Below are 20,753 nucleotides of genomic sequence, written 5' to 3' on the forward strand. Positions count from 1 at the left end.
CAAATGATTCGAGTATGGTTATTGCGTAACACAGAAAGATGTACTTCTGGGAGAGAAACATTAAATGATAAAATGATTCCTTACAACTAGCTAGTGCTTGTTCGTAGTCTTTAATAGATTCTATGCAGTCTTTAATGTTTAGATCATGATCCTCTGCTTTGACAAATCAACCATGTGTAAAGAATATGTTGATTCGTACGATATATGGAGTTTATCAGTCGTTTTTATCAGAAACGTTAAACTGAACGAAACAATCAAAGAAAGTTCTTGCCCCAAAATCCTCATAATGAATAAAAATAACATTGAACCATTCTCTTTATTGTAGAAATACTTTATTCTGCATTTGAGAAGATACGTAAATAGCCCTTACTATGTCAGGTTGAAGGCTGTCTAATATTTAAGAAAGTGTATTTACCACCGCATATATTTGCGACGGAAATGTAGTTTCACTTTTCGTTCACCGACACAGTAAGGTTGAGAAGGGGTCAGCGAGTTTCACTAAAGCAAATCCACACACAAGCAGTGGTTTTCCATAAGTGATAAGGGAAAATATGTTTGTTGCTACGATTACTTAGATAAATAATTAAGACTTATAACTCAATAATAAACTGTATGATGAGTATATACTTTTCCCAGCCTTGACTAAACAGGACCTGATCACGAAGTTCCACTTCTACTTCTTTAATTAACTAAACTATAGGCTGAAATTTACAATCCTTTTACATGATGCTAATGATAATAATGATTCATGACTCATAAAATTATACTAGAGTAAACTAAAGAGATCATAATGCTCAACAAATCTCGACTAATGCACAACCGAAGCATTTACAGAAAAACAATTAACGATGTATTCACTCGTTGTAAAAAAATAAATATCAAGCTCGTATATACATGATGCAATATTAATTCTATAGGGATATAATTTACTTAAAACTTCTTTGAAATACATAGTTTCTTTTGAGCATTACTGTTGATCCTGAGCTTAATTCAATAGTGTTTTCAAACAAATTTTGCTTTTTTAAAATCTCCGTTTATTTTAAGTATCCCTTGGCCTTTTTTTTCTTTTTATCAGTTCAGTTTTAGTTCTCGATTTAACTTTATGTATAATTATGTATATGTAAATTTGTCTAGCTCTGTCATAACACCCATGAATTACAACATCACATTTGTCAAGAGAATATTGGGTATTTACAGAATCAATTGTTAGATATGAAACACCAACTGCAATACTGTCAAGAGAGAGAGAAAACTAAAGAACAATTATTGGAAGAAAGTTACAATACAACGAGACAATTACAAGAAAGCGTTACAAACTTGTTCCAACAGGTGTGAAATCTGTATTTATTTTATGTTGCTCCATTTAATATTTTCCTACCATGTTAATTTGTTTATGAAGAAACTGATTTATAGAGCTCCGTAGTCGAAGTCTATTTGATGATAATATTTTTTCGTCTTATTTTACCAGTAGATCATCAAAAAGATAAATTCATCTCGGATTACATCAAATTACTATTAAAATAATAAGTAGCTTAGCAAAAATGTCGATTCAGTTGATGAACCTAATCTTTTGAAATATATAGATGAATAAGATTCCAAATCATCTGTTAAACGAAAGTATGATCTCTAGAGTTCATCTATTTAGAAATTAATGCTCATGATTTTTATTTAAAACAATTTTCCTTAAAGGAAATTTAAAACTTTTGACAATGAGTTACTCGAACTGCGAAGTAAGCCTGATTATCAGTCAAGTATTTTACCTGAAGTCTTCTTAACTTATGATGTTAATTTTTAGAAAAGTGATTCAAACACAAATATTTTAACCTTGTTAGCAAAATCAGACTGAAATTAGCATCATTACTATGAATTGGTACTTCATTTACCTGAAAAAAACTAACCACATAAATAGCACCAAGAGCAATGCTGCTTTCCTACAGAGAAAGGAGGGATTAGAAAAGTTCAGCTATAAAAATCGAACACCTTATAATGACCCACTAATTTTGCAGCCTAGGTGGTTAGGTTTAGTAAGCAAGAAGCCAATACACCCAATATTACTATCAAAAATGCCTTTCATATATGGCTTCAAGAACCCGTCACTTAGTGTCAGTGGTTACATCCCCATGTTAAAAAATTACTCTTAATCCAGTTTCCTTTTTATACTACTCAAGAGGAAACATGCACAGTGTAGACAATCAACAGATGACTACTACCCATAAATCTCCGATAAAACCTGAGTTCATAATCTTCATAGTTGGGTTTATTCTTTACTTCCTAATATATTTCTTACTTAAGATCTCAACATATCTATTCTCGCCCTTTTCTCACTGAGTATACGCACCCAATGTTAGAGATTCATGCCCATGAAATTTTACTTTCTGCCTTCAAACTATAAATTGGGCCTTTCAATATGTGGGACGTACGTCAAATAACATCACACGCTTCATTATGCAAGATTCTGTGTCTTCGATACCCCCACACAGGATTAATGTTTGTTGATTCGCTTGACTACCCAGAGTCCATTTGGAGAATCGAGGTGACTGAGTTCTTTTGTTTCCGGATACTTAACCACAACTTCTCATGACTTCGCTGGTGTAAACATAATATTTAGTTCAATAGCAGAACAAGGATAAGAATGATCAAGGTCATGTGTCACACATCAAAACAGAATAGTGCCTGTCAATAACATTCTAAATAATCTCACAGAGGGAAACATCTGAAGTTATTTAAAAGGCGTGGTGTTATCTAAAAGACAATCTCTTTTAATTAAAGTACTTACGTTACTTTGTATGAACGCGATGGCAATCTAGAGGTATTTATATTTAATTGTAAGAAATCTATTAGGTGCGGTACATTTATGTTCATCCTAAGTTAACCCTTAAACAATGTTACTAATGTCCATTAGATAATAGACACTCAAGTCACAATGGTAGTAGTGTTGACTAATTGAAACGTATGCTATACAGTAGTATGGATATTGTCGAGAGGTTTGCACTGAGAGATTACTACTAGTACTGTTGTTCTTTGAGGATGGTGAAAAGATAGTAGAAATTGATGAGACCGTAGCATGGAAAAAAATGCAGTTGAGGGGAGAAAGTAAAAAACTGGGACAGTAGTTACCTTATCTAACTTCAGGAGATCTTTGGAATATAGGATAGAGATCTGAAGAGCGAGTATTCCGAAAGGGTTTTTTATCACTCGGCTTGAAGTTCTCTGTTAATAACTGAAAAATATATACTACTCTGAATCACAATAAACACTAACAACTGGGGAGCATACAAGTTCCTTTGCAATTACAGTTACTACCGTACATTTTTACTGCATAAACGTCACTTTGTTAACACGACTACTGGGGTTCCGCTATAACGGAACGGATATTTTAAAAGTCGTTTTTTTAAAATTAGTAACAACCATAATTTTGTCGTATAGTTATCAATTAATAAGATTATTATGCAAATATTTCTTTTACCATAACCTTTCGATTAACCCACTAAATACTGTTGTATTATTTACTATTCCTAATACATTCCCCGTTTATTATTCACGGTTTCCACTAATTACAACTGCTTTTGGGCTTGATCATGTATAATTATTACTTTTCATTTGATGGCGCAATGTTGCCTGGCATATCTGTATGTAAACTACGTCTAATTGAAATACAACATAGGGATTACACGAGCAAAATAGAAAGTGGAAAAGGGCGCGGTTAAAATGTCCCACATTGGTAAGGAAGGTGAGCGCTGAAAGGGGAATAAAATGTTTGACTATGAGAAATATGTTCGGTTCCCCCTCTGTCCCTCTTCCCTATGACCAAGCAAAAAGTAGTTTTCTAAACGTCTAATGACTTGTCTGCTTCCAACAAATACTGTAATTCTTCGAATTCGGTAACAGATTGTTATTCTTATTACCCTAGTCACGTTATCTCGTATGTCTATTTCAAATAGCTTGGGGATAACCTATTTAGAGGGATGTTTCGAAAATCCTTGAAGAATGTTTGTTGAATTTTATTTCAAATGAGTTTTAATTGCTAAAAGCATTCCTTTCTTTTTTAATTAAAAAGTCAAACTCGGCATTTCCCATAACATGTATTCCCGAAAATGCTGTCGTTTGTGATATCTAGAGAAAATGAGTGGACTTTTATTCTGTCAGTCAAATGACTAGGTTTTATTTAGTGTTCATTAGATGAACGGGTGGGACACATGCAATTGTCATTAATAATATAGTATTATTAAACATGTATACATTTCAGATTATCCATTATTTCAATTAAAACAATACTCAGATTTACGCTTGACAGGTAAAAACATTTAAACGGTGTACTTAAATTAAAAATCCAGCTACATCACAACAATATCTTATAGATGATTTCGCTGCAAAGGCGGTAGCAATTCACCATTTAAAACCTAAGCTATATGTGCAAAAGCGTCTAGTTAGTATGTTATCATTTCGTCACTAAAACTTAGTTTTCCACACAGTCAGTCGGTTATTGATACTTTATCTAAATGTTTTTTACGCTTTAGTTGTCCGTTATTATCATCTTCATGTTTCTAGTTTATTTTTCATTTTTCTCATACTCCCTAGGCGGATAATTATTTTTCATACATTTGATTTTGTCTTGTTACTTTCCTTCACTTTTCAGTCGTTACACAATATAATTTTATCCCTGAGGATGTGTACTACTTCATACCTTTTGACAGACTAAGAGGAGTATTAAGCGTAAGCAAGCCACAAAGACATTTAAAATCCAGACCCCGACTCCCTGACACATTGATAACTCCTCAGCTTGAAAGGGCTATTTATTGCTACAGTAAAATAATCCCGGTAATTTCAAATGAATTTAGCACTGGGTAGAGTGTTAATAATAAATATATTTTTGTTATATCCCAGTGAGTAGAAAAATTGTATGTCTGACGTTTCGTGACTTAATGTAGGCCACTTCATGAAATGTCAGAAATATAATTTTTCTACTTAATGGGATATAACAAAAAATATATTTATTATTAATCCGGGCAATATATTAACTGACCGAATATAATACATCAAAAGAGGGTAACACCAATTTAATGTAGATGTTAAAGGTACATTATAAGGTTTTCGTAACGTATTTTGATATGTTCAAATGTGTACATTCAAATAATATGCTTTTCCCGTAGACAGTCTAGTGTTGATCCGTTTTGGTAATCTTCTACGACCAGTTTGATACACAATGCCACCTCCTCATACTTTCTTTTTAAGTGCTGTTACTGGACTTTTGCAACAAGCTATTCGATTTTCAAGTCATTTAGACTCTCTTTCTGAGAACATTAATAAATTTCTATATATTTGGATGAGCGGTAGCAACAAGTTGGCTAAAGATTCTATCCCACCCGTCCACGACATTGTTCGTTTTAGGTAGGTCTTTACAACATAGGGGAAACCGAAGATATTTCACATCATTAAAAATTTTATTCCCTTTTCAACGCTCACTTTTTTCAATATGCATCTTTCTGATGATCACCCCTAATAATGTACGTCCTTAATAATGTGGACCCTTATTAACCGAGCCCTTTAGAAGGAATATTCAATATAGTGGAGGCTGGTTCCCGATTTCTGGAAAAAAAGATAGGGTAAAGAGAGAAGAAACAGAGTCTTGGACCAATAAGGACTCAGCAGCTAAACCAAGGTTACTAGTGTTGGTTAGATGTGCAATTGATCGAGCCGGTGATACCAAATTATGTAAATCGGGATTCTGTTTGGTAGTTTTATCACGTGAGTTTTAGTCAACAGTCATAGCCATAATAAGTTCATACGAACGACGGAGAGATGTAAAGTTGGTTTAAAAATATTTATGGTCATGTAAAGAATATCAAGAAAGCCTTGTTTGGAGTCATATGAGTAAAAAGCATTGTCTAATGTCTTCTGAGTTTTAATATCCTACAAGAAACCTAGAAAATTCCATTAGTGATGTAAAATTGAAGTATACTATTTAATTTGTTTGTCTTAGATTTCAATCGCTGATCTATACCGAGAAAAGTTTTGAAGGGAAGCTTCTATAGTACTTGAAAATCTTAGGAGACCCGACTCATCAGTCATAGGTGGTTTTGTCTACCAAGTAATTAAGCCAAGTCACTTGTAAGGACACTTGGACGAGTGTTTCCGCTTCCCAGACAGGCGAATAGATAATGGTAACCGTCTACTGAATTTTGTTTCAAAAGTCGTTTATTCCTATTGAGCATCAACCATAAATATAATGAGATATTGTCTAACCTGGAGAACTCCGATATCCACTCAACACTGTATTCAGCCAAATTTTATCAGTATTACCAATCTCTAGGGTAAAATAACAGAAAACTATCGCTCTCTCTCCAGAGCATATCCAGACTCCGATTAAACCATAATCCAACTATTCGCCTTCACTTTTCTTAATACAAGTATTACACCAGTAACACCTCCAAGAGCTCATTTTGAAAATGACAATATCAGGCATATATTTGGGGAAGAACTAGCTATGACCTTTGTGATGCTAATTCTGAAGTGACCCATTGTAGTAACGATATCAAAAGTTTCTGATTAGGTAATAGTTTTCTGGAAAATAGTCCTTGGTAGATTCAAACATGATAAGAAACAAAGTCAAGGTAACCCTGTAGACTGTTAGAAAGGCTACCTAATGTCCGTGAACTATGATGGATAGTGAAAAAGGAAAAGTTGGATGATGGATAACACTGGTTTCAACCGATCATTCAGCTACTCATCAATCCCGAAAAAATGAATGATAAATCGATCTCTGCCTCTCAATAAAGGGAGTTGACAAGACCAAAGCTAAGTCTAGGAGAGAGAAAACAGAAGGACCTGATATATTAACTTCAAATGTTCTGAAGGTAGTAGGCTCACGTTTGGCAATTAGGCTGTCTGGGATATTAGTTATCGTTTAAGGGCTAAAATAATTCTCATCTGACTGATTTCGATTACTAATCTTCCCACTTTATGAGAAAAAGTAGAAATTCTCTTTTGAAAACCCCATAAAAATAGTTTGTGTAATGATTTAACAAATATTTGACCCTTAGCTGGAACTCTAGAATAGAAAATTGTGAGGGATTTGGCTCAGTCATCTAAAAGCTTTGTAGCTGTTACTATTAGTAGGAACACGAAAACAAACGCATCGATTTCTCAAAGAATCACTTCTTGAGCATAATTGGTTGAAGCAGAACTTATGAAGAACTGTTATCAAAATTGGAAACCTCAAGAAATGTTTGCAAAGGCTTTATATAACTTCTACATAGATATTCTTCTGGAAATAACATTTTTTTCGTCTAACTTTACCCATAGTAGGCAAACTTCATTAAAAAGATCAAAAATCTTATGAGTTATCTAATTTTTCTGTTGACTTGATTTTCTTTTCTACACAGGTTGGAGAACGAGAAAATTTGTTGCATAAATTAAGCTTGGAAGTGAATAAATTGAAAAATAAACATGAGGAAGTAATTTCACAGGTGAGCATTCAGGATTCAGTAAATGATTTAAAGTTGATTTTTCTATTTACAGTTAGATCTAATTTACCAACCCAACATTTTGTTTCCATTTTGTGATGAAATGATGATACGTCATGGCAGTAGAGAAGCTTGAGGGTGATCATGAAATTGATGTTAATGAGATCTGTATGTTTGGTAATAGATCACTTATAATTAAGCATAACATCCCAGAGAACTTTATATAATTGTCCGACATATGTATTTTGTCTTTTAAATAGAAAATCGAGTGAATGATCATAATTCCTCATCTTAGAACTGACTTTTATCATCGATGAAAATAATCGTGAAAAATGCTAAACAAAGTAGCAAAGAATTAATAGATGACCAATCTTGAAAGTCCATGCTTCAAGAAGAATTTTGGATTTCATCATAAGAGCAAACAAAGACGATAAATGTCTGCTTTATTTGATTTTCATCTTTTTCATTGAGTATAATTTTGCAACAACACTATAAGCCTATAAGCAAAGATGGATAGTGGTTAGCAGTGGGATCTAGGGCGCGTATTTCGTCCCATTTGGGACACGTCAGTCGGGTGTGCCTGCACCTTGGAGTTAATTTTCACTCTGGGACTCGAAACCAGTGCTATTCGCTTCAAATGCTATCGCGTTATCCCCTTAGCTATCATGTACCATCTTTGTTTCAGACTTAGTTTCAAATACTTTTGATTGAGCCGTTTGAATATTTTGACAGATTTCAAACCTGCTGAATGTCATCATTAAGTGTATTGGCAACCATCAACAGTTTATGCACCCCTGTCAAACATCAAGATAACTTATCGACTTTAATGACAAATAATTCAAAGTAAAATCAATTACTTTACAGTAAGCACTCAGTAATTCGTATAGCACTGGTCATCAAGCAGTGATTGATTTAAGAGCATAAGTCTGTATTTACCTTAGGTGATCATTCAACATTGTGACGGAATCGGTAAATTAAGACGACAGAAGAGGATTGTTACTAAATATACATTGAATCTCACGAAAATCATCAATATATAAACCAACTATAAATGTCAGCAGTTGAAATTTCTATTTTTTTCATTTAGCGCGATTCATTTCAAAACCAAACTAAAGAACTAGAAGAACGCTGTCATGATCTACACAAAAAGTATGAGAATAATGCAAATAACTTGACAATGATGGTAAGTTCAACTTTTTAGTTTTCGTATCTCCTCATCTTATAGTTCCTATTCAGACGGTCATCAAGAACTTCTGCTGTAGATTAGTTTGTATGGTGTTGCTAAACTAAAACTGATAAAATATATCGTCATCAGCATTAAGGTTTATGAAGATTATTGATATAACGAACTTACCTAAATTAAACATTCATTTAAAGTCAAGAAGTAACTGATAGCTACTCGGTACTTGCAGGTCGCGTTTTTTTGGAAATTACTTTATGCGGACGTCACTTATGACTGATATTTTTTCTCTCAGTGAAACATCTTGAGCATACATGGAACACAACAGATAAATACATTTTCCCTCTTTAGCGTTACCTAATCCGAAAACAGGGTAGCAAATCGTGTAATTTTACACGCCTAAGGGACTTATTCTAACTTTTAATTAGACAGATTATTCTAATTTTTCCATCTGTTCTATCATACACAATATTTGCCTGTGCAAATTGGCTTGCTTTATTAGTGTATTATCGCACTTCAATACTTTATACAATCACTGCATATTTTAGATGCATGTCTGCTGTTGTAACAGGTTGACTGCAGATTAGAGTGAAGCGTATATTATCGATCGATTACCGTGACACGTAAAACACGTACGAACGACCCAGAGTCCCGACTGGTCCTGCTTCGCTGTCTAGCCCAGCCAGTTGAGTCCAGAACACAAGTCACAGCCTCTGAGATATGAATCATTATATTTCAGACATACTCTGTTTATATACCAACCAAACAAACCACATCGTACCATAAAATAGAAAACAACATTTGTACAATATTTAACAAGTGAAATAGTTATCGACCAATAGGGAGTGTACATTTAAAGTCCAAGGCCACCATTAGACTTAACATGATAATTATTGGTATATTTTTCTGCACATCCTAACATCTGCCATCCAATATAAACATATATGATACAATATGTATTCTAATTTTATTATATCTCTGTTTTATAATTGTGGCGATTCGACAGAATGTATACGAAGTAGAAAGGAAATGCATTTCGTTAGCATTCATATCTTTATATCACCACCGAGCCAAAAAAATGTACTAAAACAGACGTTGCTCAAAGAATGTGTTGCAAAAACCAAAAGAAAATTTGACTAAACAAACAGTTATTACATTTATATATGTTTACAACACTCTTGGATATAGGTCAAAAATAGCAGTGTAAGTTAATGACCAATCCATAGGAGCATTCCCCACAGATTGACAACGGTTTAAGATCTGTACGTTAGAAAAATTGAACGGAGTAAAATAAAATTTTATATTTACGAGATGTAAAGTGTGATATTAATGTTTTCACGATTTAAGCATTTGCAGCAGCTCTAGCTTTTATTATAACTAATAAAGTACTGCCGTGTAATTTATCTAGAAATGCATATAGTGGACGCTAGCTGCTTTCTGTACTTGTATTTGCTTATCAGAACTTCTTATATAACTTTGTTGTGTCCCTTGATCAAAGTGTTTGCTTCTATACTTTCGATCTTTATAATACATTGAGGAACGGACTTTGAGTACTGGTGACCACGTCCGGAGATCATTAATATTATACGGATTCAAAACGATCCAAAACAGAACCACATTTTAGCTTAATCCCATGGTACACCAATACCGAATAGTTGATCAAGCGGAAAGTGTGGACGACGCGTTGACGAAAAGAAAGCTGGGTTACTTCTGATAAGCCTCTAAAATAGTCGAAATGGCTTTATTACTTTAGGTACTGCTATTTATAAGGGAGCATAAATATCTGTTCAGGGTTAGATCGGTGACCACAAGTTTCAGAGATAAATTCATCTACATACAGCTAAAGTATTAGTATACAGTAACTCTAACAGATAAATTACATGTAAAAGGATACGTAAATCGTCTTCAGAACAGTAACATAACGGCGTTTAGCGTCCTTTGATTTCTAGGTTGTTATTTAAGCACACTATTAAGATTTAATTTTTTGCTTTTCAATTTACTTAATTTCTGTCATTGTTCCTGAAATACTGGGGCAATCGAAAATCAACCGAACGATAAGTGTACATGATTTGCCAGAAAGTTGATTTCGTTCCTAAAGGATAAGATATTGGTGACTAAATTATCGGCCTGGCCAATAAACTTTCCTTTTCACTCTGTCTTTTAACTTGAGTAACCGGTTGGGCTCGTGCATAAGAAGATTGTGTTTCAGTATCAAATCTCGGAGACAGTATGTCACAACAGTTTTCTTTCCTACTTCTGTCTTTATTTCCCTTTTTGTACATCATGCTTTTGGTTAGGTAATATTTCGATAAGTCAACACTTTACTACCTAGTGAAACTTCGTTTTTCCACTGTATTTTGTAGATGTCTAAAACGAATAAGATTTGGTCGAAATAGAAATTTGTATTATTCTAACCACTTCTTGCTTTAACAACTGTGTTCGTTTTTTTTATGTACAGATGTCAAAAGAATAATAACTATGAATTATTATATTCATTTTGATTCTAAAACAGGCGTTTATCATAAAATTAAGTATTATCCCTGCCTAAGTTGAACAATTCTTGCCAAAAAATAGTATAAAGCCATCAACATTTTCGAATTTTCATTTGAAAAAACTTTAGGTGAAGGAACGTGATGAATTATTGGCAAAATTGAAATCAGAACGTGAGAATATCGAAAACATCAGTGAAGAACGGAAAAGACAGGTACTTAATTTTTACATTTAAGAATGATTGTAGTTTGGAATAACTTTAGGTTAAATACGATGTAGCATCTTCCTGGTAAAATTAACAATGTCATTCAATAATATTTAATATGGATAAGTGGGTTTGATGACTTGGAAACCAGTCAGTTTAGAGATTAGTTCAAAATAACGATGATAACTGAAGAAGTACTATGAAATTTGAAACTACTGGAGCGATATTTTTTCTTGACATGGAGTTTTTAGTACCGCGCAGTAAGCTCATATATGTAACATACCTATTGGAAAGACAAAATATATAGAACCACCACCATATTTGTTGTGTGGATTTGAGCAAAAGTATTTGTTGATTGAAATTATTTTAGTCAGACGTTTTCTTTAATAAAGCTTACTTAGACAAGGTAGTATATCAGATTTTGCATATTTGTCCACTACAGTCTAAGTTCCCCTGAGAAATATGTTTGAGATATATAGTCAAGTAAATTAATCGAATTTAAGAATTTAAGACTTGTAAGAAATGATTTAAGTACATCAGTCGGAAAACAAACTCCCACCTCAGCTCTTCTATATTTACTGTTGGTCCGACGCCCGGATAAATGAGGAGAGTTGGGCATAAAGTAAGCAACCTCATCCCATTAAAAATAACCTTGCTAAGAAACGGTCACCAGAAAAAATCACTTAAACCATTTAAAATCTGCCCTGAGAGTTTAAAGATCTTCAATTAGAAGAGTTATGACGTCTCACGATGAAAACATGGAATATCTGAACAATATGAAAGGTCGAAAAAGTTGTTCGAATAGCGGTGGAAATAGAGAGGTACAACATGGCTCTGTTAGGAATAAGTGGAACCTATTGGACACAAGATGGACCAAAAATGTTAGCTTTGGGAGACGTGCTGTTGTACTCGGTTCATGAAGAAAAAAGTGCTTTTCACACGTAAGGATGCTGTCCAAAGAAACATGAAGCTCACTTGTGGAATAAGAATCTTATGGATTAGGAATCATCAAAGCAATCTTCGAAACAAAGAAGGAGGGGATTACAATGAATATTATCCAGGGCTCTATGTCAAACAATGATAGCAATGAAGGCAATAAAGATCAGTTTTATGGGAGGTCGCAGTCAACTGTAGAAAAGAACTCAGCGAAGAACATGACCATCCTGTTGGGACATCTAAAAGCCAAAGTTTGAATAGACAATACCGGGAATGAAGATATCATAGAGCGGCATGGACTGTGAAAACGGGACGAGAATAGCGAGAGACTTGTAAATCTGTGCGCTTTCAATAAAATGGATATAAAGCGCATCATTTCCCTTACAAATGTATGCACAAACCAGAACTATCACCTGACCACAATATAGACAATCAAGTAAATCATCTTTGATTTAATGAAAAATTCAGAGGATCCAGTTTCGAGAACTCTTGAATAGAATAGACTGACTCAATCCTCCACACATCCAAGCAACATACACAATCCTCCACACAGATGTCACCCCACACACACAATCGAAGAAATCAAAATGGCCATCAGACAAATCAAGACTGGGAAGGCATCAAAACCAGATAACATACCAGATGAAGCATTGGAGTCAGACATACAGGTAGCCGTACACGTTCTCCACGTTCTATTCGGAAAGATCAACAGGCCAGATTCCGTAAGGATCGGTCGTGGACAGACCAAATCGCGACACACGGAGCATTGTTAACAATCAATTGAAAGGAAATAATCACTCACCACACATCCGCTTCCTTGACTATGAGAAGGAGTTTGACAGTGTGGATAGGAGGACCATATGGAACCTTCTTCGAAACCATGGTGTACCTGTGAACATTGCCGACATCGTCCGAAATTCATACGACGGACTGCGCTGCAAAGTCGCGTGCATAAAGGACGGCCGACAGATGCACTCCCAGTGAAGACCGATGTCAGACGAGGCTGTTCCCTCCCACCCATTCCCTTTCTTCTGGTGATTGATTGCATTTTGAAGACCTCTACTTCTCAGGGGCAACACGGAATACAATGGACAGATTGGATGTAACTAGACGATGTGGACTTTGTAGATGACCTGGCCCTTCTATCACATACACAACAACGAATGCAGGTCAAGACAACCAATGTAGCGGGCACCTTTGTATCAGTAGGCCTCAACACACACACACACATAAGGGGAAAACCGATATCCTCAAATACAACACGAGGAACACCGACACAATCTCATGTGATGGAGAAACTCTGGAAGAGGTGGAAACCTTCACGTAACTGGACAGCATCATCGATGTACAAGGATGATCTGATGCAGATGTAAATGCAAGAATTCTCAAAGCGAGGACAGCATTCCTACACTTGAATAACATATGGAACTCGAAACAATTGTCAACCAATATCAAAATCGCAATCTTCAATACGAATGTCACCACAGTTATACTATACGGAGCTGAAACTTGTAGAACTAGCACAACCATCATCGAGAGGTACAGGTATTTTTAAACTATTGTCTGCGCAAGATACTTAATGTTCGTTGACCGGATACCATCAGCAAAAATTTACTATGGTGGAGAACGACCTAACTTCCAGGTGAAGAGGTAATTCAGAATGATCGCTGTAGGTAAGAAATGCATTGCGGAAGTCATCAGACTGTGTCACAAGGCAAGCCCTAGTTTGAAATCCTGAAGGGAAACAGAAAAGAGGAAGACCGAAGAACACATTGCATTGGGAATCGAGGCAGACATCAAAAGAATGGATATTGATTGGAAACACCTGAAAGAGAGATCCCAGGAGAGAGTTGGTTGGAGAATCTCGGTCGGCGGCCCATGCTCCTCCACGAGGAGTAACATGCACAATTTATTAGCTAAGTTGTAAAACAATACACTACTGCATAATATATGACGATAAGTCACTAGTGAATAGTTGAGTCTGTCAAGGTAAAATGTGGTACATGCCACAAGAACAGTAACTGGATAGAGGCATGATAGAACTGACTGAATGAATGCATATAAATTGGAAGTGAAACTTATCTAATCAGATGCTTGTTGTAGCAACCTGACAGCAATCAGTACCATCTACATAGTGTACAAACCTTCTTAACTAATATTGTTAGTAAAGTATGAACAGTGTAATTTAAAGAGAAAAGAAAAGGAGACTTAGTGGTAAAAATAGTTGAAAATGTCGCATCATTCCAATTGAACTGAGAAGAGAATAATTTAAAGAAGCTCATCGACGAATAGTGAGGTATAATGTAATTAGGTGGACTGTAAGAAAATGGCTGAAGGAATGAATGTTTTGCAAAACTTTCTGTCGTTGATGTTTTCTCCTTCTTTTCGTGTAGGATATTTTAGTTTAGATGTAGAGTCTAATAACTGCTTCATCGGTTTTATAAACCAGAACGACACTGAGTGTTTATCATAGTTGGGTGATCGGTCCTCAAGAGGGAAAGGATGGTTCACATAAATAAACTCAACAGTGAGATAGATGTGTACGTATTGTCCATCCGTCGCATACGATAATGTTATGAGGTAATGTTCCCTTCAAATTCCATGGTATAAATTTACTTCAGTTAATCTTAGCTTGTGAAAATAGGACAAAGCTTTTTTAAAGTGGTCATAAAATTTAGTCTACTCTAGTCTTGATGTAAATTGGATTCTTTTTAAAATCATATTTATTCTCCTTTATGTGAAATAGGTAATGAAAATGCTGAAAGAAACTTCAAATATACGTGAAAAGCTAGATTTACAAATAGGTCGATCAATGCAACTGGAAGCAGAGTTAGCTCGTCTTAAATCGGTGAATGCACAGTTGGAATCTGGGATTCAAGAAATGACTAAGCAAAGTCTGTCAAATGCTCAAACAAGTGCAGCTGAAATTCGCTCTTTGCAAGAAGAAAAACAAACAGCATACAATTCACATCAATTAGAAATCAACCAAATAAAAAAAGAATTAAATCAGCTGAATAATGAAAACACTGAGTATAAGAAGGAAATTAGTCGATTACAAACTAAAATTAATGAATTGAAGGTATGTGTTTAGTTATTTTTACCTACGTAAAGTTGATCTTCTGCACTTTGTAAATCACATCTTTTTCAGTAGAATTTAGTTGGTTCCAAGATGTAGACATTTTTAAAAGTTAGGAGAAAAAAGATGTTTTTCCAATGAGCTCTTCGTGACTGCACATAAATATATGGGTCCTATAACATAGATGGCTGTCCAGAGAATAATTTAAGAAGAGTCATTTTATTTGACAAATAACCAGGAAATTGTTTCCAGACGTAAATTATACTTTGTGAGCTGTATTATTTTTTAAGGTCATCTATGATCGAATTACTGAGTTGGAGATCTGCACAATTATTCCTATTAAATTCATACAGCCCGTCGACTTAACTTCTGTCACTTCAACAATTCTCTGAGGTATATAAACGCAGAAGATGAAAAACGAATTTGATTGGACTAATTTACTTTTTAGGTAGGAAAATCAAACTCTTTAGCCAATAACAAAGAGAAAGAGTGGATGAGTAATCTAATGAGTAAATGGATAAATAACCGAATGAATAAGTTATTAAGTTGATTTTTATATAGTCTAAAGCAGTTATTAGATAAGTGAATAAACGAGCACAATGAAATACACAATGTATGAAAGGCGTACATAGCAAATTACCTATTTACATGTAATTGAGCCCTAAATTAATACCGCCAAGAACAAGTATGAGTGGTTGTGAATTATCATTTGTAATTAATTAATATAAAACTGGTAAAGAAATGGGGTTTGCATGTTTTTAATTTGCCACCTGTTATAGAACTGGTTTCATTACATGACAGATTAATTGGATATACTAGCTTGTTACACCCTATGACGATTATTTGAATTTTATCTAACTTATGATATGAACCAATGCTTAAGCGTCAGTTATACATTGTTTATATTGACGTAATTAGAGATTATTTATAATAACACATGTGGTCATTTTGAAAACGATTTTCTGTTTGAGAAAGAGCGCTTGAAAAATGACTATTTTTATGATAAATCATTATCTGAAATAAAAAATCAACTCATTGTACATTTACATACAATTTAAAACTACCAATAACTGGTGTGATTACCACTGATCACCACTGATCACTGTCGATAACTATCTTACTTACCTCGTCGAATTATTTTACAATCCACTTTCTGAATAATTAAAATAGATTACCTTAATCTATGGATGTTTCTATTAATTGTAAAGTGGTTATTTTAATATTAAATTCATTATATGCCTGAGATGCGTTAAGACAATGAATCTAGAAAACCATAATTCTCAATGTACTATTGAATTTGATTCCCTTTTTTTCGTACACCTATTTTCTGACATAAAGGACGAGGTTATTCAATGTAGAAATAATTTACAGGTTAAAACAAATATTCTGGAAGAGAAAGAGAGACAAATTCACTCACTTACTCATGAACTTGAATCTTGTCATCGGGTATGTTAATTTAAAGTTTATTTTGATAAAACGTTTTTCTTTTTAGTGGAGTTTTGTTCTCTGAGATGGATGGTTTGGTCGCCAAAAGGCAGGCTTCCACTCGAGAACAACTATATTTTCTCCATGAGTGTCTTCGCCAGCATGTTCTACCAGCAAGTGTAAAATATAGACCTCCAACGACCAAACCATCCAGCTCAGAGAACAAAACACCAGAATCATCCACCTGAGCTACAAATCTTCTACATCATCTCAACGTTTTTCTTTCTTATCTTGTGAATTAGCAAGGTAAACAAATACTCAAAATTAGTAATCACTTTATTACAAAGTATAAGCATTTGTATTAGTGAGTGATTTCGGTTAATTCGTTTATTTAAAATAACCTTTTACTTCGGTCAAATGAGAATAACTATTTTCAACCATTTCTGCTTTTCAAACTTGATCACTATTATTTTACAGGAGTTAGAAACACAAATCAACTCAGTTGGATTGTTCAAATCAGAACAGAAAATGATTCAAAATTCATTCGAAGAGAAAATAAAACAATTAGAAATTATTGATAGTCAGAAGCAAAGAGAAGTTGAAAATTTGTCAATGGATTTAAATCAAGCCAAGGTGATTTCTTTAATTAAGTTTTTTATTGATGTTTTGTTAACCCTTTCACGGAATTGAAATCTGTGGTTAGGCGTGATGTCACAGACAGAATTATTATAGTAGCGTGTATGTTCGACTTGATAATACCTTTGGGAAATCACACGAGCGAATCACCAACGTCTAACACGAACTTCTTAAATCATTAATTAGAACTGTGGTCTATGAAGGCCATTGAATATACTATGCAGTCTAGTGCTGTCATTTTCAAGGTGATGAAAAAATTCAACTAGGGATCATAGTAAGCTAACCGAACACTTGAAAACCTACATTATTTCAATTCGTTCTTTAAACGCTAGGGTATGTGAAAGAGTCTAACAGTATTCTGAAATCTGACCGGAGTTTAAATAAAACTTTTTAGCTTTTATAAGATAGGAATATTTTGCACATTCAAGCAAAAAGCTTTTCTGGCGTTCCACATACACGTGAAAGATATGTGGAGTTGTATAAAACCACTAATTTGCAAAATATGTTCTAGTATTTAATACTACTCAAATAAATGAACTTATGAAGTTCATAAATAAAGATTTACTATTATTAATAATGGTGATGATGATTACTATTATGTTATTCGTGTAAGTCCTTAGTGTATCTGTCCTCATGTTATTTTGTTCAAAAGTAGGTTACTACTCGAAAAATGATCATTAGTTCTTTCCTACCAAATTAAGTCATTTTCTATTTTCAAGCCTAACTTCTGATACAATCCTTAAGAAACTCATTCAGTTCGCAATAATTTGTGATATATGTAAAAGACGTGTCTGTGGAATTTCATACTTGTTTTATACAAATCCATCTGTATAGTACGATGTTTCGATGTGAGATATTCAACCAAACGTCAGCTTTGATTATTTTCACTATCTAAGCAAAATCTCAAATTTTACTAAATGCCTATCAATTGCACGTACATAACTTCATACTATTCATCGATGAGATTGTTTCTGTTTACTTGTAAACCAATTCAGTGTTTCCTACCGACAGGAACAAGTAATACACAGCCGTAAATCTCTAGAAATATTACAAAGTGAATTATCATCTAGTCGCACAATGTTGATAAAATCAAGAGAAGAAATTGTTAAACGATCTCACAACGAAGAACAATTGGAGAAATCATTGCAAAAATTAAAGCTCGAACTAGAGCAAACAAATGTACATAAAACTGCAGCAGAAATGGCCAGTAAAACAGCTATCAGTAATGTAAGATAAGTAATTATTTTACTCATTTATTTTCGCAGTTAGTTACTTCTAGATATACTTAAAATGTGACCTAAGTAGATCTTGAAATGTAACAAAGTAACTTATTTCTGTTAAAAATTCATTCTCAACTTTCATTTTCAACTAACTGACTTCTTATCAGTGTTTTTATATCACAGGACTAAAATCTCCATATTTCTACTAAAATCAAACCTCATTGCTATCCGCTGTTCACAACTAAGTTTTGCTTCTAATACATGACAAGTAATATTCATGATATGTACTTTATTTTTATTTCAACGTCAGTTTCTGGAAGTGGAAATTTTTAAGAATTAGAAGTTCCATATAATGGATAGTAAACTTATTTACGAAGTGTATATATTTAATAAAATATCCCCTAGGTTCCTTCTGTATAAAGTCTATCATCGACTAATATTAAGACTAATCTATATCTGGGGTGTAACTAATGTCATGCACAGCCGGTACCAAGTGCTGGCTAAATCATGTGGATCATGTTTAGTGACGTGAAATTGAACTAAACGACATCATACAGTATTGGAATACATTTGGGGTTTTAATTCAAGGACGAAGCCACAGAAAATTCTACAATCTGCCCATTATTTTTTCCAATTTATCAGAATGGCCTACTAACCATGTCGAGCAAACTCGGTGTTCACTACTGCCCCAACTTTATATTATTGATTACTAAATTTAGTGGGGTTACTGATGAATTATTTATAATCTGACTAGTCTACGGTAGAAATACACTTGGGTGATGGATACGATGTATAATAATAGATTCATACGTAATCCCTTAAATCAACATATCTTCACTGTCAAAAACAAACAAGTAAAATGATATCCCAGTTATTCTTGTTCTCTGGATGTGAGATAAAAATAATGACCATCACTCAATTACGCTGCATTATTTATTTAATCCAGATATTCATATAGCTTTTTTCACTTACAGTATCAAGAATTGGAAGCACAGATGGAATCCTACAAAACATCAAATATAACTATACAAACCCGTCTACATGAAGTAGGCAAGGAATTGGACGAAACAAAATTGATTAAATCGCAGTTAGAAGAAAGATTAAGCATTCTGACAGAACAATTACAGTTAGCGCAAAAACAACTAGAGGAAAAACAAGCACAAGTTAGTCCTTTTGTTCACGTGAAATAATTTAATTGAACTTTGTCAATCATTTCTATCGATTTCATCATCCGAATTCCTTACTGTTCATATCATCAGTGTGTAGCGTATTTTAAGACACTGGATAGGGAAGAACATTTGAACAAATATTATCTTCCTTTGTTCCATTTTTGTTATCACATTACAAGGTGAATCTGAAACGTCAGTGGAACTAACTTTGCCTTAAAGATTCTATTTTTTATCACTTAATAGTGTTTTCCATAAATAATGAAATCAATAGTTTGATTGTAACGGTGATTGGAGCGTCATCGGTGATTAAAATCCTAGTTAAACGGTTCTCTGAGCTTACTGTTGGAAAGGACTGTAAAGTAGAGCAATAAAGGTTCATATCAACCTTAGTTGTTCACTATCAAAGCAATATGTAAAGTAGTATTACAAAGTTGGTTAGGAATTGGATTATTTGTATGTTGGTTAAGTGATATTCTTATTAGATTATTACACCGTATCTCAACTAGAGTGCTAACATACTTTTTCGTATCCCCATTTATATGTTCTGATAATAAGTAACAAGTAAAATCAAAAACTGTATTTGGGTTCGTTATAACTGCTGATTCGGATAACTTGTTTACTTTTATTTGCATCAGTTTTCACTGATCTGACGTAAGCAACGTCCTTAGTATCAGTCTAATACCTATTTGTTGAAGCCACACTTTTGCATAAGGGTTAGTTATCAATGTCAGTGAATCCTGGAGTGAACGCTCAGATCTTTGCTTTACTAAAAAACTGATTCAATAACAAAAACCAAACCCAGTCACCACGATCATGAGTGCCCAATCTTTTGAGTTTTCAAAGGAATATAGTTACTGTGTTCCAGAAAATTGCCAACGTAGCTTCAAGGGGCCTTTGATTTTAAAATCTCTTTGGTTGATATCTACTTAGGATGATTTTTCTATTAGTGCCAT

At 34.0% G+C, this 20,753-nt stretch overlaps 1 protein-coding gene across 1 annotated transcript in view; it reads left to right on the forward strand.

Annotated features, from left to right (window-relative positions):
* MS3_00010343 (uncharacterized protein) overlaps positions 1-20,753 on the forward strand; it is a gene marked incomplete at both ends in the record, with an annotated part of 80,642 nt that overhangs the window by 3,071 nt on the left and 56,818 nt on the right. Inside the window, 7 exons of the mRNA XM_035734294.2 lie at positions 7,383-7,466; positions 8,551-8,650; positions 13,062-13,216; positions 15,021-15,353; positions 17,253-17,408; positions 18,423-18,638; positions 19,606-19,794. Of these exons, the coding sequence (XP_035588931.2) occupies positions 7,383-7,466; positions 8,551-8,650; positions 13,062-13,216; positions 15,021-15,353; positions 17,253-17,408; positions 18,423-18,638; positions 19,606-19,794 (1,233 nt within the window). The remainder of the gene's footprint in view (positions 1-7,382; positions 7,467-8,550; positions 8,651-13,061; positions 13,217-15,020; positions 15,354-17,252; positions 17,409-18,422; positions 18,639-19,605; positions 19,795-20,753) is intronic.

The sequence above is a fragment of the Schistosoma haematobium genome, chromosome ZW (genome assembly GCF_000699445.3).
Source record: "Schistosoma haematobium chromosome ZW, whole genome shotgun sequence".
Classification (NCBI taxonomy): Eukaryota; Metazoa; Platyhelminthes; class Trematoda; order Strigeidida; family Schistosomatidae; genus Schistosoma; species Schistosoma haematobium.